The 20,242-nt window shown below is 45.3% G+C and overlaps 1 protein-coding gene across 1 annotated transcript in view; it reads right to left on the reverse strand.

Annotated features, from left to right (window-relative positions):
• Positions 1-1,209: 1,209 nt before the first annotated feature.
• LOC119185560 (japanin-like-RA1) overlaps positions 1,210-20,242 on the reverse strand; it is a 109,990-nt gene continuing 90,957 nt past the window's right edge. Inside the window, exon 9 of the mRNA XM_075870029.1 lies at positions 1,210-1,371. Coding sequence (XP_075726144.1) covers positions 1,232-1,371 — 140 coding nt within the window. The 3' untranslated portion in view covers positions 1,210-1,231. The remainder of the gene's footprint in view (positions 1,372-20,242) is intronic.

Consider the following 20,242-nt stretch of genomic DNA (forward strand, 5'->3'; position numbering starts at 1 on the left):
TAAATTTGGGACACAGTTAACTGGGCAATGCAAAACCTGTGAGCGAAATCATCTTCAAACAGGCCGAGGCGCAGTCGCACTAGCACCAAAACCAGCTCATTTTCTGTGATTAGTTTTCTCTTCCGCCCTCGCGAAGATCTGGGTTCACGAATTTCTGATCGTTCTGAGCGTAAAAATTTGCACCTATCATCACCGAGGTTTAAGTATACCAGAAGTTTCTTAAAGTGGTTGTAGCTTGGCACCCAGTGTAAAATAACATGTCTTCGGCGCAATCCTTGAAGCATTCCACGGTGAAGACAGCCGTTCGTTCTCTTTCAGCAGCAAGCTGGCAACTCAAGTACGCCTTTTCTAAGCCCACTTGCCCGATCATTCCTTTTGCTGCAACAAGCTACTGCTTGATTTGACAGCACTCGTGTCGGGGCCGCGCTATTTCGTTGTTTTTCTGTTTTATCGTTTCGGCCAAACGTGCAATTTTACCTTCAAGTGACTTGTTTAGCCAAGTGGGTTCCTCTAAACCGACCTGTGCTGCCTCCACTTCGTCTGGGCTATGCATAGGCTCATCGCCTAGCCCTCCTGGGCCTAGAGCCGGATTTTGGCTTGTTACTCGTGGTGAAGCAGGTGGCCTTGGGGGCTTCCGTTCTTTGTTTTTCTTGGGAAGATAAAAAAAAACTGACGGAACTGTTAGGGTTAGGGTGTACAGTGGTGGTGCATTTAGGAAGGTGATGCACATGCAAACTCACCCAGCTCTTTTTGGTAAAGAGAGTGAGATACTCGCTTATGGTTCTGCATGTCAGGACAAATCTATCAGCGTGCAAATTAAGGAATGTTTTCTTATACGTTATGTTTTTAGTCAAACCTCTAGTACTGTTGCAACCGGTATTAAAATCGCAATTGCTTGCATTTGTAAAAATCATTTGATTGTAACTGCAACATGCATCTCTTCTGGCTTCAAAATATCTCAATCTCAGACTAGTTCGCCTTACGATGAACACAGCAAATACCTTATCAAAATTATTCAAAAAACAAAGTAAGGTAAAATCTTTTTTTGAGCAGTCGTTATCCTAGTGCACTTCTTAAGACTTACCTTAAAGGGGCAAAAAGGCAGGCTGTCCGGAGAACTTCTTTATTCAGTCGACGCCGACATGCCATGCGCAAGTTTAAGTTTGAGAAAGCGCATTGCAGTTTAAAAAGTTTCCTCATGACATGAACTGTTTACTCTAGAAAATACGTTTTATTTCTCATTTTTAGGGCAATAACTTGGGTACTTGGTGTAAACTGGATCATTGCAAACTGCGTAAAAATAAGCCAATGTAGTCGGGTCTACGTTCTCTGTGTGATCATACTTCGCCCAAATAGAACACATCGGTTTTTCTGTAAAGAAGTAAATGAATGTTTGCGTACCACATAATGTAGCATTGATGATTGATATGTGGGGTATTACGTCCCAAAACCACCATATGATTATGAGAGACGCCGTAGTGGAGGGCTCCGGAAATTTCGACCACCTGGGGTTCTTTAACGTGCACCCAAATCTGAGCACACGGGCCTACAACATTTCCGCCTCCATCGGGAATGCAGCCGCCGCAGCCGGGATTCAAACCCGCGACCTGCGGGTCAGCAGACGAGTACCTTAGCACGTAATGTAGCATACGTAAAAAATGACCAGTATCTACGAGCTCTGTAGTGAAGGACGTCGAAAAATGACAGTCTTCTCTCCGGAGGTGCTGTGTAGAGTTAGTCCATATGCTACCTTCCTACCTAAAGGTAGCGTATACGCCCTGCCGCGGTAGTGTAGTGGTTAAGTTACTCGTCTGCTGACCCGCAGGTCGTGGGATCTAATCCCGGCTGTGGAGGCTGCATTTTCTATGGAGGCGGAAATGTTGTAGGCCCATGTGTTCAGATTTAGATGCACGTTAAAAAACCTCAGGTGGTCGACTATTTTCGGAGCCCGCCAATACGGCGTCTCTCATAATCATATGGTGGTTTTGGGACATTCAACCCCAAAAATAAATCAAAGGTAGCATATAGAGTAACTGTAGTGCTATATGAGGCGACGCCATCTGGCAGTAGTGTGATGAAAGAAAAGTTTTTAGAACACAGAGCTACAGATAGGAAGCAGCACAAAGTCTCTTCAGCTAGAGTTACTGTATATGCTACAGTAGATACCTTGCGGTAGCATATAGAGTAACTCTAGCTTTAGCGAAGGTCCCTAGACAAAATAGGTTTTCAAGGTAGCGTTACTCATAGTTCTAGACGTCGTCTTCATCACTCTATCGCTTAGCCCTCTTTTTTTTACAATCCGTGCATTTAATTGGTGCATTCCTTGCACGTGATTTCGCAAATGGCTGGTGGTGTTATTTGGAGTTATGCAAAAGGATGAAAACGAGTACGTATGCTCATATGGCTCCAGCTGAATTCTCGCCTTGACGAAAGGCAAAATCGCAGCCAGGACACAAACTTGCAGAGGAGGAGTATTTCAAATGGCGACAAGGCCCCCAAGATTGCTTTGCGGTGCACATTCAAAGCAACAGCCGAGTTTTTCAAAAATGCTGGGTTGCAGTAAAATACCAGTAAACGATTTCGCTCTCTTCAACGCACCCGGCGATATTAGAGGTGGTGCACACCGCTAAGTCTAGCTATGAGTCATTTCACACGAAATCTTTCCTGGAACACCATCGACGTACGTCGACGTGGCTCTGCGAAGCGAGTTTATATGTCGGTTTTCATTGAAACACCGGGAGTGCGTCTAATGCATGTCTAATGCATGTCTAATGCCTGTCGTTAAAAATGTTTGTGTGTATACACGTACAGAACAGCTGAAGAGTTTAATGATTGCACTTTCAGAAATATTTCACGCTTGACCAATTCAAGCCACTTGTTCTTAAAAGCAGCATAAACAAGGGTAAACGCACTGCTTTGGGGTACCTCTCAGGTATAATTCTCACTTTCATAAAATGCCGCGCACTATGTCAGAAATACCTGGCATCAAGGTTGTCAAAATGTTTGCATTTTTTCAGAAAAAAAACTGTTATCGCAGTGCTGATAGTCAAGCGCACCAGTCTGGTCATAGTTTTTTCTTTTGCACAAGTTGGTTGTGACCAATCGTCATAACGTCACGCCTAGTGGTCGTTGATATGATCCAGCAAGAGGCACGTTCACTGTGTCACGTCATAAGCACGAGCAAAACACATTCGGAGACCCAGACCAACTATGATGTACGATGCGAGACGCCATGGGTAGTTGTGTGAAGTTTAGAACTGCATAACGTTGCTAGTTCAGTAGCACACATCTCACTTGCACTTGTGTTGTACCGTTTGTATTCAAATTGGTATTCATTGACTGTACCACTCACCTTTCTCATTTTGTTTCATTTACTTATATTCGCCGTAGCAACGGAACTAAAATATTCCCTTTTCCATGAAAGTTTTGAACCTTCTAGGGGGCTCTGCAGGAACATAAGCTGGAAAAGATACCTAATGACGAACAGCACCAGGATTGCAGCTGTAATGAAAAATAGGGCACTGTAGAACTACAATAGGCATGACGTCGTGAGAGAGATTCTGAAAAATTGGCATGGTACCGGGTTTGGTTTGACGTTCGGCAATGCGGTCTTGTGCGTGGAACCAGAAGTTTAAACAAGATTGGAAATTAAACAACGTTGCATAGGTAGACTTGCTTTAGGGGCGCACGGGGATACTCCAAATCTGGTGGTACAGGGAGACATGGGATGGACATCATTTGAATGCAGGGAAGTTAGCAGCAAGGTAGAGTATGAGGAGCGATTGAGAAAATGGGAGAGGAGCGTTGGGCTAGGAAAGTTTCAAGTACCTGTACAATAGGAATCTCGTTGCTAAATGGAGGAAACTAACTCAAAAATTATCAAGCAAGTATTTAGACAACAGCAGAATACCAAGCCAAAAGAAAACATCGATTAGGAAGAAGTTGAAAAAAACAGAGGGGGACAAGTGGAAGATGGGAATGCTTAACAAATCATCACTGGAGATCTACCAAACTTTTAAGCAAGATATTGCAGGAAAATCATCTACAAAATTTCTCGGGGTAGTTCTCTGCTCTTCGAGGCAAAAACGGTAGTATTGCGGACCAAGACGTACCGAGACAAATGTGAAGGCACAGGCACGGTATGTAGTGCGTATGGAGAGCCCCGCCGCGGTGGTCTAGTGGCTAAGGTACTCGGCTGCTGACCCGCTGGGCGCGGGTTCGAATCCCGGCTGTGGCGGCTGCATTTCCGATGGAGGCGGAAATGTTGTAGGCCCGTGTGCTCAGATTTGGGTGCACGTTAAAGAACCCCAGGTGGTCTAAATTTCCGGAGCCCTCCACGGCGGCGTCTCTCATAGTCATATAGTGGTTTTGGGACGTTAAACCCCACATATCAATCAATCAATCAGTGCGTGTGGAGAGGAAGAGGAAACGGCTTAACATTTGATACTGTTCTGTAAAAGGCTCCGCCTATAGTCGAAGATAATGGTGTCGAATTTTTCGAAGAATTGAAGTTTAGGGACAAAGAGGGCAAAATAGAGTCTTAACGGGTAGAAATAACCAGGAGGAAGCTAATTGATTTGTGGCTACAATCGATGCGCGAGTGACATTCAATGCTTGAACACAAAGTGATAGTACTTAACCTAATGGCTAGCTCTCGTGAGGCACCGCCTAATCTAAAGGGCACAGCCGGATACATCTATCGATCCATCCATCCTAGGAGGAAAGGTGAAGGTGTCGCTACCTTGGAAACTCATTTTAGCTTGGGACCTTAGCTTTAGCTATAGAGCCTATATGAGTGGTGATGTAGGCTCCCTGGCTTTAGTGATTTTTAGGAAACACTCCCTTAAATGTTCGTAGCGTCGCATGGTCAGCGAAGCGTAATAAATTCTTTTAAATAAAGAAGACCAGTTTAATAAAGAAGCCCACAACCTACTTTTTATGCATTGATGCTACACCTACAATACGCGCAATATATATTTGCTTTTGAGTGATATTGTCTTAAGGTTAAAAGCAGTCCCCAGATCAAAACGGGTGGGCGTTAAGGTTGGGATAGATATTCGGCGGGTGGCTGAATCGTTGCACGGGGTCACCAACACACAAACAAACGACTCAAAATTTCTGCATTGCGGTATTTAGAGAAAGGCTATAGTCTTGAAAAACTCTACAGCAGTGTTTCACCATCCAGATTGTTCTAGCTGAAAAATATTTAGGCGTAGTCACATTTACATGGCGAATTATGTGACTCTGCCACATAGGATAGATAGATAGATAGATAGATAGACAGATAGATAGATAGATAGATAGATAGATAGATAGATAGATAGCTAGATGAACGGACGGACGGATAGACGGATCCGTCCGCAGGCGCTACCCTGCTTGACCGACCGCAGGCGGTAACCCTACGTTTGTTACAAACTAATATGTACCCAAACCTGGCCAAGCTTCATGTTTACTATCCTAATCCGTACACCTGCGACACGAGCCCCTCATTTGGACACATGGCGACACTCGCGCACATGCTCTCGGAGTCTAAAACCCTTCTCCCGACTCTACCTCAATCAAGTAGGAGAGGCCCTCAGAAGCTGACTTCTTGCCGACCAGCGATGGGCCGTCCAGCAGGCCCATAAAGCGGCCGCAATGTACTCCCTGTGGGTTCCTACAATGGACACGCCCAATACACGCTAGGCTAGTTCTGCATGAGAAAAATATTTTTTCCATTTTGTTACATCACAAGTCTCATTAGCGTCTGCAGCACAAACCACGCCTCGTGGAGGCGGTGCTCTCAATAACATAAGAGGCGACTACGAGCGGGCCTAACGCGCGCTCGTCCCGCCATCTCGCTACAGATGACCAAAACACGCTGAATCTGTGGAGCTCTTGCTACCGTCAAAAGGTCTTTTATGTGTATAAATGTCTTGCCGTTAGCTTTGTTGGCTACATGCGCATCGTCGGACGATAAGCGCGATGAAAAGAAGTCAACAAGGCGCACATTGAGCGACTTATCGTTGCTATCGTGAACGCACGTGCTCCTAGGTCTTCGCAGAAGTGGGCACAGCTATGTAGGCTTTTCAATCGAAGGTAACCCGACCTTGTCGTCATTCAATAGACAAAAATTGAGAGCGAGGAAGAGACTTAGGAGGCCCTTCGGCCTTTTCTGACTGATTATAACGTGTCTGTTTCAGATGCGAAAGGTCTGTCTGAGGGCTGTTTGGTTGTTTCTGAGAAAGAGCTCACCCTTTTCAGCGTTCTTCACTACTCTTGATGATGAGGACAGGTGTATATCCTGTGATGTTTTGTTACTAGGAGCACCATGGCGGATTATCAATCAATGTGCGTTAAATGAGGTTCCAGTGTGTAATTTATCTGACGCGGACAGATTCACGGTACTCATGGAAGATTTCAACTGCGTATGTGATGCTAATGATCGTAATAATCCTTGTGGAAAGATACAGAGGAGGGACGAGCTTATATCCGGTATTGGCAATGAATAATTGACATCGAGGTTTCGAGTCGAGAAACGCCATATAGAAGAGTACAGGCCAGTTGTCGTGCTCGCCTTGACCAGATTTACGTGTCTTTATTACTCCTCTCTCGTAAAATATTGTGCAGCACCGAAGCTGTATTATTCTATGACCATTGTATTGTTCTTGTGCAAATTGGTGAAAATAATAACTCATGATTCCGCCACCAGTGGGCTTTTTGGAAATTGAACGTTAAACTCATGTGTGATCAGGAATTCATGAGTCGTGTCCTGATGGCAATGAGACAATATTTTTTACCTGGTTTGCATGTCTTGGCTGCTCGGAAGCTTTTTGAACAAGTTCGTATTATAGCCACAAAATTTGGCGCTTTTAAAGTCTTCTTATAGAATGATGAAAAGACACTTATTAAATGTCTCTGCGATCTTTGTGAGATGAAATGCGAAACGTCAAGAAACTACATTAACGATATTGAGAATATAAAATGCCAACTTCAAAGATATGATGCTGGTTGCTACAAGAACACGTATTTTATATGCAAACTCGCTAATTTTTAATTCTGAGCAGCCGACGCACAAAGCTTTACTTGATAAGCAACTCCGAGCAACTTTTAAAGTTATTTGGGACTTTTAATCTTACGGCGTGCTCAAAAAAGGTAAAAAAATGCATTACTTTGGCGTTCAAAAGGTACTATAACAGTTATTTAGCTTTCCTTCTGCTGATCCTGATGCTCACGTCAGAGCTAGTTTTGGTTTTCTTATGAACCTGTTGAAGGTCTATGATTGTGCAGTCAATAATGGACCTACTGCTATACAGGAAATTAAGCAGACAATTGACAACTTGCCTTTATTCAAGACACCTGGCCCTGATGGCATCTCAGGCGAACTTAAAAAGCTTTTTTTAAAAACAACGCTTGCTTCTATAGTGCTGGATATTTTTTCAAATGAGCTACGACATTGATGCACTCCCACAATCTTTTTGCGAAATTCACACTGTATGAATACCGACCCCAAATGATAACAACAAACTTCACTCCATCGAGGGACACTGACCTATAACACTGTCAGACGTGGACTAGAATTTTTTTTCAAAATTATTAACAAATAGGTTGTAATTAGCGATGTAAAACCTTAATGGGTCTGTGGAGTTAGGGATCGATCTCTGTGGAATCAGGGATCGAACATGTGGAATCAGGGATCGATTCACACAAAACAATATGCATGTCGCTCGTAAGGTGCTTCAATACTGTCGTAGTTACCTAAAACATCTTGCAAGGCTGCAGGTAGACCTTGCAGAAGCTTTTGATTGTGTTAGTCGTTACTTCCTTTTTTCTGTTCTCGAGGATGGCGATGTTGGCAAAGTTGTCTATAAAGGCGTTAAACTTTGCTGTAATGGATGCTCAACTCGTCTGATTGTTAATGTCTACTCTCCAAGCCTGCTTCCATTCGCTCCTTTGTAAAACAGGGATGCCCAATGTTACCTCTTCTGTTCGAACTTTATCAAGAACTACTGTGGCTAAGCATAATACGGTCGAGTTGCATTAGTGGCTCCAGTATATTAGGCAGTGAAGTTGAAGTATCAGCTTGTGCACGCGATGTCGCGTTATTTCGCACAGATAAGCCGAGTGTCATACTAGGTATTTACTAACAAAAAATTCGGCGTAGTATCCAGAGCTCGTTTAAATGCCTCTAAGCGTTTAGGACTATGGTTTGGCTTTTGGGGTAGCACGCCGAATCAGTTTGTAGGGATTAACTTGAAAGGAACTCCTCCAACATACCTCTGTGTGCTATTGCCTGCGTATAGATTCGGTGTTCATTACACGAGATAGCGTGTCGCTAAGCTTAAACGATTGGCCAGACATTTGTTCCCTATTGACTGTCAATCTTTGGGAGAGCTGAAGCTTGCAATAATTTCCTAGCAACAAAGCTTTACTATGTATTGCAGCTAATTCATTACGGAAGATTTGATATACAATGCATTTATCTCACTTTCGCTAATTTCATACGGTCTTCGACTTTCCAGGCCATGCGTCGTGACAACATATTCAAGCCAGGTAGTGAGGGTGGGCTATTGTTAAAACACCTTAGCTATGGCAATCAGTGTCTTGAGTCTTCTTTTTCGAATCATTTTCCGCCCTGCAATGCATTCACTCTTGCAGGTTACACTTGTTGATTGCTTACCAGACCTAATTGCTGCATAAAATATTTCCGAACGCCCGTGTTTGCGGGGATTCATGCAGGAAGTTTACTTCGCAGTTCTTTTCCTTAAAGTTCGATTTTCTGTCGAATACATGTACAAAGTATCGCGCAAGGCGCTGTATAAGGATCTACTAAGTATAATCTTCCCATCTCTGTCGTACCGTTTATTGTACTTTCAGGCCACGATGTGTTGAAGCGTGTGCAAAAAAAATGTACATTCCACCGAATTCAAAAACGTTCTTCCATAAACACCACTCTGAAACATTGCCGGAAAACACATGGTTAAAAACCCGCCGCGGTGGTCTAGTGGCTAAGGTACTCGGCTACTGACCTGCAGCTCACTGGATCGAGTATCGGCCACGGCAGCTGCATTTCCGATGGAGGCGGAAATGTATTAGGCCTGTGTGCTCAGATTTGAGTGCGCGTTAAAGAGCCCCAGGTGGTCGAAATATCTGAAGCCCTCCACTACGGCGTCTCTCATAATCATATGATGAGTTTAGGACGTTAAACCCCACATATCAATCAATCAACAAGGTTAACAAAAAGGTTTTTCGGTGCTTTTTTTAACTGCTATCTATATAATGTGCCGAAAACAAATTAACATTGCTCTGTTAACAGCAAAAATGTCATTCTGTTTTCGACGTCCTTCAACGAGCGCCGAAGAAACGTTTCATCCTTAATTCGCCCACTATACGTTATCTCCTACCAGCATCACTTGATGAAGTGCCATATGACAGGTTTTTCCTGATGGCTATGCACATCTTATGAAAGACACGAATACAGGACCGCAATGCCGAACCCATCACTTCTTTACGCATACTCCTCATTCAAATAGATTTACGTCGACCGGGACTTTAGACTGGACTGGTACTCTATCGTGAAGAGGTGTTTGGCCTCACCCCATCCTTGTTTGTATAACACGGTGTGATAAACTCTCGTTTTGAAGAATGCACGCTGTGTTAGCAATTGAGTGTTTATCAGTATCGCTTGAGCGCTTTTTGTCACCATTTGATTGTAGTTTTATTTGCATGATTTTTTTTCTTTATTACGCAAATAATTTGATAAATACCATGCAAGAAAAATTCGGCAGATCCTAGGTACCTGGGAATCAACGTTATGCAATACAGGCGGAGGGAATGTGACCGTTTTGCATTTTTATTGAGCGTCACGTCATGAAATGACATAAATGATATTTACAATTGATGCACGCACATATATATGTTGAAGAGTTGCAGATGTTTACATAACCAGCTGTTTCCACTTGCGCAAGGATGCCAACTGGAATGCGTATTAGCAACACCAGAAGCTGAAGGGCTGATGCTCGCGAGGATGCGAGCAACGATGCTAACTGGAATGCGCGTTAGCAACACTAGAAGCTGTTATGAAGCGCTGATGCTCACGAGGATGCTTGCCCTGGACTCTGCTACATGAATCAACTTCAGCGCATGGCAAATAACTACAAATGACATCAACCCGACGTGACGGCTGTACCAAAGCAGCACAGTGGCGATCAAAAATTTGGAGACCATGGGGGCGCGTGGCGAACAGCAACGCGGCGGCTTCCCATGGCTACCAGAAAAGCTCGAGGGCGCACACTGCGCAACCGCATATTTTTATACCTGCTAGCCTGCGCTTTCGCTCCCTTTAACTGCGCACATAGGAGAACGCCAGAAAAATCGCAAGATGTCACTTTCGCAGTTCCTGCGAAAGCCCTGAGAGATATCATGAGCAAAGTGTAGTGACAGTGCTCTGTGCGCGCCGCTCCTCAACTTTCGTTCCAGTCGTTCTATGCTGGCGAGAACAGATATGGCGTGGTTCGCCAAGAGGCACCATTGCTTGGTAATCTTATGATATACGTAGAATAAAACAACTGGCTCAAGGTGTGTTTTTGCCAAAGCGGGGCGTCAGAAACCAAGGCGTGGAAGCGACGCACACCAAACATTTTCACTATGAACTCAATTGCTAGATTCCGTACACAACTGTTGTGCACCCACGATCTCCGACTACAGCACAGCTCTGGCCGACCGGCACACCCTCCGCTATCTCCTGACGCCATGATGCTCTCGCTGAGTGGTACCCGCTTCTCGGACTCCTTCGACCATGTCCTTATCATTTCTATGTCATCTTTGCTTCTGTATGTGGGTGTTCTCATCTCTATTTCTGTCCCTTGAATTCCTCCTGATCCCCCTCCTTCGTGAGCCACTTGATGTATTTAAAAAAAAAAGATCAGGATGAGCACGGGGGATTGCCGAATAAAGAGAGTGATGTCAAGGCATCGGATGCAGCGTTTCTGTATGTTCTAAATACAACATAGTGGTGATGCGATTTCAACCCTTGCAAGAGCAACGTTCTTGATGATTTCTGCTATATAATCACAATGAGCGTTCCGTGATTACAACCACAACCACCTTTCTTGCCTTCGCCTTGTCATCCGGCTGTCCCATAGGACCAGTGGAAGCAGGCCTTTCAGTCGTACATGGTGGCTTCTGAAGCGTCAGATGTTCCAGCCGACCACCAGAAAGCGATCCTGTTCACCTGTCTTGGCATGGAAGAGCAGTGAATCTTCTTCCCATTGAAGGCAACGGGCTTCCAGTCTGGCTCTGCAACCGCAGTTATTCCCAGCTCTTTGGGTACAGGCGACACCGACTCGACAAACGAAGCGTATGACTGCAATCGCCATGCTTTCGAACCATCTCAAGCGTTCTCTCAACGTCATTGTGGCTCGACAAATGTTCAGTCGCCGTGCTCAGCATGCAGGTGAGACAGTGGAAAATTACCTCACTGCTTTGCAAGTTCTCATCACTGACTGTAATTTGGGAAGTCTCACTGATGAGATGTTATGTGACTAGCTCGTCTGGATGAATATCAATCATTAGTTACGTGAAAGTTTACTTTCTTAAGGCTTCTCACTGACGTTCTTACGAGCTATTACACTCGCTAACCAGTACGACCGAGTCGTAAGCCAAGCTGAAAAATTTTGCGACGATGCTTCTGTTCGCTACGTTAAAACATGCAAAGCTCTTCTCTGCCTCCAGAATGAAGAAATGAATGTACATATTGTGCTAAGTGCAAAGCCAAACCAATGGGGTATCCTGTACAAGGCACCACATACTTTCGAGATTGTTATCGTTGTGGGCAGCTGATCACCTTGCAAACAACCCTGGATGTAAGACTCGTCGGCGCAGATGTCATCTCTGCGAGAAGATTGGGTACTTATACGTTATGTGCAGGTCGCCTGGATACTCTGATAAAGTTCGACAAGTTGATGACGATGCTGACACTAGCACTCAGTGTAGCGGCAAAAGAGTTTGTGTTGTCAACAAGGGCCACAAGCATGGCATTTGCGCATTAATCGTAGTAGAAGGTCACACTATCCCGTTTTTAGCAGAGATAGAATCTTCTGTCACTATTTCGGTTGAATACCTCTATCGTCCGTTTTTTTTCGAGCACTTGCCTTTTGAAGTCGACTTGAGTGCAACGTTTCGACTACTACAAGTCAAAGATAACAGTTTTTGGATGTTGTGTCGTCTCAGCTGCGTTTCAAGACAGAACTGCTTGCATTCTTACGTATCTTGTATCTGAAGGCACAACTGTATTGGGCTTGGACGCCATTGCGGAAATACAGATGAACATTGAAGGTAAATCATTCCAGTGCCTTGCATTGTCTTCCAGCACTCCTACATTGCCAACTGAGCTACATTTCGAGTATGAACATCTCTTTGACCAACAGCTCGGATTGCCAAAAGATTCAAGCACAAATTCAAGGTTGGTGAGTTCATTCCAGCCGTTTCCAGCAAATTACAATGGCTTACGTTTACCCTACGTGAGCACGTGTCAGCTGAGTTGCAGATACTTCAAGCTCAAGACATACTCTAACGCGTTGATGCCTCTCAGTGGATTTCCACTACTGTAGTTGTTCGGAAAAAGGATGGTTAAAAAATTGTGTGTTGGTCTGTGAGAGCCTGATAAAGCTATACTTGTCAATTGTTTTTTACTACCACAGGCAGATGAGCTGTTGCACTGCTAAGCTGGCACCAAGCAATTCTCGAAGCTGGATTTGGCAAGTGCTTACTATCAACTTGAACTCTAGATCCTGAAAGTTGTGACCTGACTACTTTTATTACGCATGACGGTATTTTTGGCTTTAAAAGAGTATGCTTCGGCTTGGCTTCAGCGCTGTCGGCGCTTCAGAAAATAATGCATCTCATACTGAAAGAATGCAGAAGTGTACTTTTGCACATAAACGACATTATTGTCTATGACCGTTCTTGAGTAGACCTACCTGCAAACCTTCACAACGTTTTGCGGCGATTTTCTAAAGCAGACCTGAAACTAAATCAGAACTGCGTTTTCGACGTCACGGAACTCACGTTCCTGAGGCATGTTGCGAATGGCAAACGTCTGTTTCTGTTAGCGTCATCTATCCAAGCGATTAAAAAAGCTCCGGCGTCTTCAAACATTAAGGAACTTCGTTCCCAGCTCGGCCTGGCTGGAATTTACGCTAAGTTCATTCTCCATTATTCGGATGTTGCGGAACATCTAAGGGCATTGCATCGAGGCAACAAACCATTTGCTTGGACGTCAACTGCTGAAAAGAGTTTCGTCAGTTTGAAATTACTGCTGACAACTTGAAACGTTCTACATTTCTTTGATCTGAACCTTCCAGTCATCGTCACGACCGATGGCTCTGGATATTAGCTAGGCGCTGTGCTACAATAGGAGAGGAGGGGATTTCTACAGACGGTTTCCCTTGCCTCCCAGACATTGAGCCAACAAGAACAAAAATATTCTGCAGTTGAATGCGAAGCCTTAGCATGTGTTTGGGCTTGTGAACACTGGAAAGTGTACCTTTGGGGTTGCCTCTTCATACTGCGAACTGACGAAAGTGCCCTTGTTAGCTTGTTGTCTACTAGGGGTGCCGGACTTCGACAATTACGCATTTCACGTAGGTCAGCGCGACTGCTGTGCTACAACTACACTGTGGAGTACCGCAAAAAAAGTGATAATGTGGTGACTTATGCACTCCCTCGACAGCTTTTACCCGGAAAAACTGGTCAACTCACTGACGATCAATTGGTTTGCCTGCTTTTTCATATGTTAACCCTGGCAGAAATAAAAGCAGCGACTGCCTCTGAAGAGATAATCACAAAAGTCATGAAATTTGTTTTGTCATCTTGGCCTAAATAATCTCTGGAAACGGTGCGAATGACATCTTTTCATGAGCATGACAAACTACTCATTGTGCAGAACTTGCTTTACTGTGTTGAAACGATCGTAGCTGCAAGTAGCCTGACTCGTCGTTTGATGAAAGTCGCCCACGAATCCCATCCGCGGATCAGTCGTTCGAAAAGCAGACCGCGAGAGGTGTACTGGTGAACTCGAATGAATGTCCATGTAGAAAAACTGGTTAATACATGTCTTGCTTGCCAGTCGTGTGACAAATCTGCACGGCCTACTGAAGCCCCTATAAAGCCAGTAACTTTCTCTGACAAGGTTTGGGAGAAAAGTGTCATTGATATTGCTCGCCCTTTTGAGCGAGCTCTGATCGATCGCCATTATGTGATGACACTTATTGATTATCATAGGTATTGGCCAGAAGTTTTTTTTTTCATGACAAGTTTCTACAGCGACGATCACGAACTTCTTCTTACAAGTGTTGCCCATTCTGGCTACACGAATGAAATAATTTGGGATCACGGACCACAACTCAGCTCAGCTGAATTTGAGGAGTTCATTCGGGAACGCTGCATACGGCATTGCTTTTCTTCTGTCTACCACCCGCAAGCAAATGGTGTTTAAAAAAGGTTCAACAGAGCTTTCAATTGTGTTGTCCGGATGGCAGTATACGAGCGGCATGATATTCGTGTCGCCGTGATGGACTGTTTGAGCGTCTACCGCTGCACACCTCATGCCATAACGAGAGTGGCACCCACCGTTTTCCTGCACACACGACTGCCACCAATTCACTTAAGTGTTGTTGAATTACCGGATTGTTCATTTCACGAAAATACAGCACAGTCAATGAAACAGCTGCGTCAGCGTGTCCAACAGAAACAAGCTTCTTCCAAACTTTACACTGACTTCCGTCGTTGAGCTCGGACTAGAAACTTTGCCGTAGGTGACTACGCCCTTGTGATAAAGCTATCTGTTCACGGGAAAATATCCTCGCACTTTTCGAAACCGAAGAAAATCATTAGGAAACGAGGGCCAGCTTCATTTCTTTTGGAAGACGGTCGCACATAGAACTCGGCTAATTTTCAAGCAGTTCACCCAGAAGCCACGGGGAAGCTGATACACAGTCGGCCTGGAATTCTAAATTGGAATCTGCCCTCATCGGATGAACCTTTTCTAGGTTACGCACCTGCGAGTGAACAACACAACTGTCCACCTACGCCGGGGCAAGCGACAGCAGCCCAAACCAAAAACCATCTTCACTGCATTCAGAGCCATCTTCACTTCAGTTAGAACCATCTTCACTGCAGAACAAAAAGTCCAGCCAGCCGCCACGGAAGAGTCGACAAGTGAAAAAAAATCTCTATCAAAGCTAAGGGACTATTTGCAACACACGCGACTGTTATTTTTAATCAGCCGGGGAAATGATGTATATAGGAAAGATAGGAATGAGATCGTGGGATAGGAGAATAAAGAGAATAATGTCGATGCATAGTTTCTGTGTGTTTTGAATACAACACCACTGTAGAGGTGTCGCACTCCGATGCAGACAGTTAAGAGGCAAACTTTTATCTACTTTCTCTCACCTATAGATCACTTGCCCTTGCCACTACAACTCAGATTTATCAAGATAATATCGCTAAGCGCTTCGGCGGTGGCTACGAAAGCGAAACCCTGCGATTTTTCTGGCATTCGAGTGCGTGTGCAATTGAAGGGAGCGAAAGCGCCGGCTGGAAGATAGGAAAGAATCCACAATGTGAGTGCGTGCTCTCGAGCTTCGTTTTATAATAGCCTTGAGATTGTACCGTGGTGTTGTTCTCCATGCGCTCCCATAATATTCAGGTTTTTGATCGCCTCTGTACATATGCAATGTTTATCAAATTGGGTAGACAGCACTGCAACCACTAATTGGCGTTTCACGAATATTGGCGTTTATTTGAACCGTAGTTCTGAGACTTGGCGTATCTCTGTGGTAAAATGCTTCGTTGCCACGAAAAAGACTTCGGTTCGATTCCAGCTAGGACCGTGACATTTTTATTTGCATTCGTCAGTTTTAGGCTACCAATGTCGGATATTTCTTAACGCCCGCGCGTTAAAATTGTTCTTGTGTGTTCTCGTCGTTACTGAGTATATACAAAAGGTGTCAATCACCTGTGGCACATACCCACATACTAGCGGCACATACCCGTGGGTATGTACCACTGTATCGCGGGAAGTGGTTGACGACGTATGCGACGGGATTGTTACATTAGTCATGTCTTGACCAGCGCGTCTTATTCGTGAAACGATCTTACCCTCTCATGCTAATTTTGGTTGATGCCTACTTGAGGGGGTGACGACGAAAGCACCAAACCTAAGCAGATATAGATAGATAGATAGATAGATAAATAGATAGATAGATAGATAGATTGATATGTTCAAAGTCGCCAAAATTCGCTACGAAATGCTTCGCATTAAAAACAAACTGCGGTTCATGGAGCAATGATTGGCGCCGTGCGGTGCTGTTGAAAAGGTAGCTGGTTCGACGCCAACGGAGGAGCTTTTGCATATGGTTTCTTTTTTTTGCAATCTGCTGTATATATTCCAGAACTTGTAAGAATCGTGTTATTCGGGAGAGTTTCCGCAAGAGCCGCGAAGGCAAGCAAGACAGCTGAAGCACAGAAAAAAGAGACTGGGAGCTCAAAAGATGATCATCGTTGTCTTTTCTTTCACTGGCACAGAGCTGAAACCGATGTGCACCAGTAAAACTTCTGACGGCACATAGAGAAGTCATCCTGGCGACCTAAAGAAAAGACGCCATATGGCGGTCGTAGCACGGTTTAGGTCACGGGACATAAACTGTTTCGCGGTATCGGCAGCGACTATTGGGCGATAGGTGGGCCGTCTCGACGACATAGTTGACGGGAGATATCCGCTCCAGTGCGCGGTAAGGACTCTGGTACAGCGACAAAAGCTTGGTGGAAAGTCTGGGAGTTGTGGACAGGACCTGAAGCCAAATCAGCTTTCCTGTTCCTGGAGAGTATGGGCAGCCGACGCAGAAGCGTCATGACGGAAGCCTGATCTTGCGTGGTGAACGAGCGAGCCAGTTTAGGGCATTCTTCGGCGTAAGCGGCAGCTTGCGAGACGGGTTTGGCTTCAAAAATGTATGGTTGGTAGGACAGAATCGCATCCACGGAACATGGAGGCTCTCGACCATACAGGAGAAAGAAGGGAAAGAAGCCAGTGGTAGTTTGTGACGCAGAGTTTTAAGCATAGGTGACCAAAGAGAGTACGTGGTCCAAGTTGGTGTGGTCTTCTGACGTGTAAATTGCCAGCATGTCGGCAAAGGTACGATTGAAGCGTTCCGTCATGCTGTTAGCTTGAGGATGGTACGCGGAAGTGGTGCGCTGTACAATGCAGCATTCTTTGATCCGAACCTCGATGGCATTTGAGAGGAAGACGTGGCCATAGTCACTAAGTAATTCACGTGGGGCGTCATGACGCACAATGAGATGACGAAGAAGGGAACCACGTGACGTCTTTCGCAGTGGTGGCTGGTAGGTCAGATGTTTCTGCGTACCGCGTGAGGTGGTCGATGGCGGCTATTATCCAGCGGTTGCCCTCAAAATGGGTTGGGAGTGGAGCAAAGATATTGGCTCCGACGCTGCCGAATGGTCATACTGGGCAGGGCAGTTCCTGTAGAGGCCAAGTGGTGCTGTGAGTAGAAAACCTTGCGGGGTTGATATACAGCGCATGACTGAACGTACTGGAGAACGTCTCGACACAGGCCTCGCCTGTAGTACCTAAGCTGAAGACAAGAGTACGTCTTGAACGTGCCAGCATGACCGCACTGAGGGTCATCGTGAAAGGCGCTGAAAATGTCGGGGGATAAATAGGAGTCACCTGCGGCCTTCGGTTAGGTAATTGTGACAATACAACAACCCTTCAAGAAGTGCTAAGTGTTAGACTTGACGACGATGAGTTTATGAGATGGAGTTGGGAAATGTGAAGACAAAATGTCAAGCAGAGAAGCAATCCAATGATCTTTGCGCTGTTCCGCTGGCATGTTGGCGATTTTCAGTGATGATGAATGACAAGTGGAAGCTGGTGTGCCGGCAGAGTCGGAAGGCAGTGGCGATTTAGACGGGGCGTCAGCGTCTGAGTGTTTTTGAGCAGAGCAATGTATGCCACACATATCATATTCCTGTAGTCGTAAAACGCAGCGAGTGAGGCGTCCTGTCAGGTCTTTCAAAGACGACAGCCCGCATAGCGCCTGGTAGTCGGTAACAACATCAAACTGACGGCCATAGAGGTAGGTGTAAAATGTACCAATTGCTCAAACATTTGGCAAACACTCTTCTTCTGTGACGGAGTACCTGGACTCCGCCTTTGTGAGGGTACGACTGGCATATGCTAGAATGTACTTGTCAAAGTCGGGTTTTCACTGAACGAGTACCGCGCCAAAGCCAACACCTCTAGCGTTCATGTGTATTTCTGCAGGCGCCTGGGGATCGTAGTGGCGCTGAACTGGAGGAGACGGGAGAAGTAGGTGGAGCGTCGTAAATGACTAATCACAGTCGGCATTCCAAACTGAGATGTCGTTACTGCCGGCGATAATCTTTGCCAACCAGGTAGTCGCAATTTCCGGAGTCCTTCACTACGGCGTCTCATAGTCATATGGTGGTTTTGGGGCGTTAAACCCCCATATCAATCAAATAAGTAAACTTAGACAGGGTGGATATAATGGAGGCGAAATTGCAGATGAAGCACCGAAAATGTGAACGCAGCCGTATGAAGCTTCGGACTTTCCTTTGAGTGCTTGCCTTGGGATATTCGGCAACTGCGCGACGTTTGGCAGCATCTGGCGAAATTTCTTCTTTGGAGACGACGTGGCTTGAGATGGTAAACTGATGGGCGCCAAAATGACATTTATTTAGGCTTACCTGCAAGCCGGTGTTAGCGAGGAACTTGAGAACTTGCTCATAGCGAGCGATATGAGATGAAAAACTTGCAGAAAAAGTCATTACGCCATCTTAGTAGCATAGACAGTTCTGCCATTTGAGGCCTCTGACAATACTGTTCATCAATCTCTCGAAGGTAACAGGCACGTCGCAAAGGCTGAAGGACATGACGTTAAACTCGTATAAAGTGTCAGGGACAACGAACGCTATGTTCGGAAGGTCAGCTTCAGCCATGGGCACTTGCCAGTTGCCTGAGCGCAGATCCAGTAATGAGAAATTTTCGGCTCCTTGAATGCAGTTCAGGGCGTCGTCAATGCGGGGTAGAGATTAACATTCTTCTCTATAATCGTGCTTAGTCTGCGGTAATCAGCACAAAATGTTATTGAACCGTTTTCATTCCTCAGCAGAGCGACAGAAGAGGCCCAGGATTTTTTCGTTTCCTGAATCACGCCAGGTTGCAGCATTTAATAGACTTGTCTCTAATACCACGGCGTTCAGCCTTCGATCCTCGGGAGGGATGCTGTCGCAAAAGGGCATGGCGACCAGTGTAAATACAATGAACCACTGCAGACGTGCACCCCAATGATGGCTAGCCGACGTCGAAAGAGTCACGAAAGCGTTGAAGCAGCTGAACAGCCTTTGTTCACTGGACTGTCGTAAGCGCGTTATCATTGCTACGCAGGAGAATGTCTTTGACAGGGGATGTGGTAGCTGCGGCGCAAGTGATGGAATTTATCGTCAATGGTGCCTTATGACACGTTGCATCCAAATTGAAGGTGGTGTCAAAATTGTCCAAACTCTTAACACATTTGCCGCGTAACAAAGTTGCCGAGAAAGAAAAAGGATTGCACGCATAGACCACACCGGGACCATTCAGAAGGGTAACGATGGCAAATGAAAGTCTGAGGTTCCGTCGGCGTGCACCGTCTTCAGATGGTGTAAACAGGGCGGTCAATTCACAACGTCGAAGGAAACTAACACTAGGCTGGCAGAGAACGGAGAAATGATGGCGTCAGCAGTGACAACCAGGCACTCGGCAGGGTTTGTCGACGACTGTGGTACTAAAAGAGGACAAAGTGAGTCGAGCTCCAGCGCAGTCAACGACCGCATAATGTGTAGAAAGGAAGTCCAAACCGAGGGTCATGTCATGGGACATATGCGGTACGGTAGAACAATGAATCCCACAACGTAGAAAGCGTCATCAATAAAAAGACGTGCCGTGCAGACTAGCGAAGGTTTAACATGTTGCGAGCTCACCATCCATAATAAAAGATTAGAAATGGGTATCGTCACTTTCTGCAGTCTGCGGTACAAAAGTTCACTTCAAACAGAAACGGCAGCCCCTGTGTTGACAAAAGCGTTTGTCGTAACACAATCAATAATAACAGCGATTTCGTTTGGAGGTTAAAATTGAGGAGTTGAAATTTTTCATAAGGGTCAAGTTCATGCCTCA

The sequence above is a fragment of the Rhipicephalus microplus genome, chromosome 7 (assembly GCF_043290135.1).
Source record: "Rhipicephalus microplus isolate Deutch F79 chromosome 7, USDA_Rmic, whole genome shotgun sequence".
NCBI classification, from domain to species: Eukaryota; Metazoa; Arthropoda; class Arachnida; order Ixodida; family Ixodidae; genus Rhipicephalus; species Rhipicephalus microplus.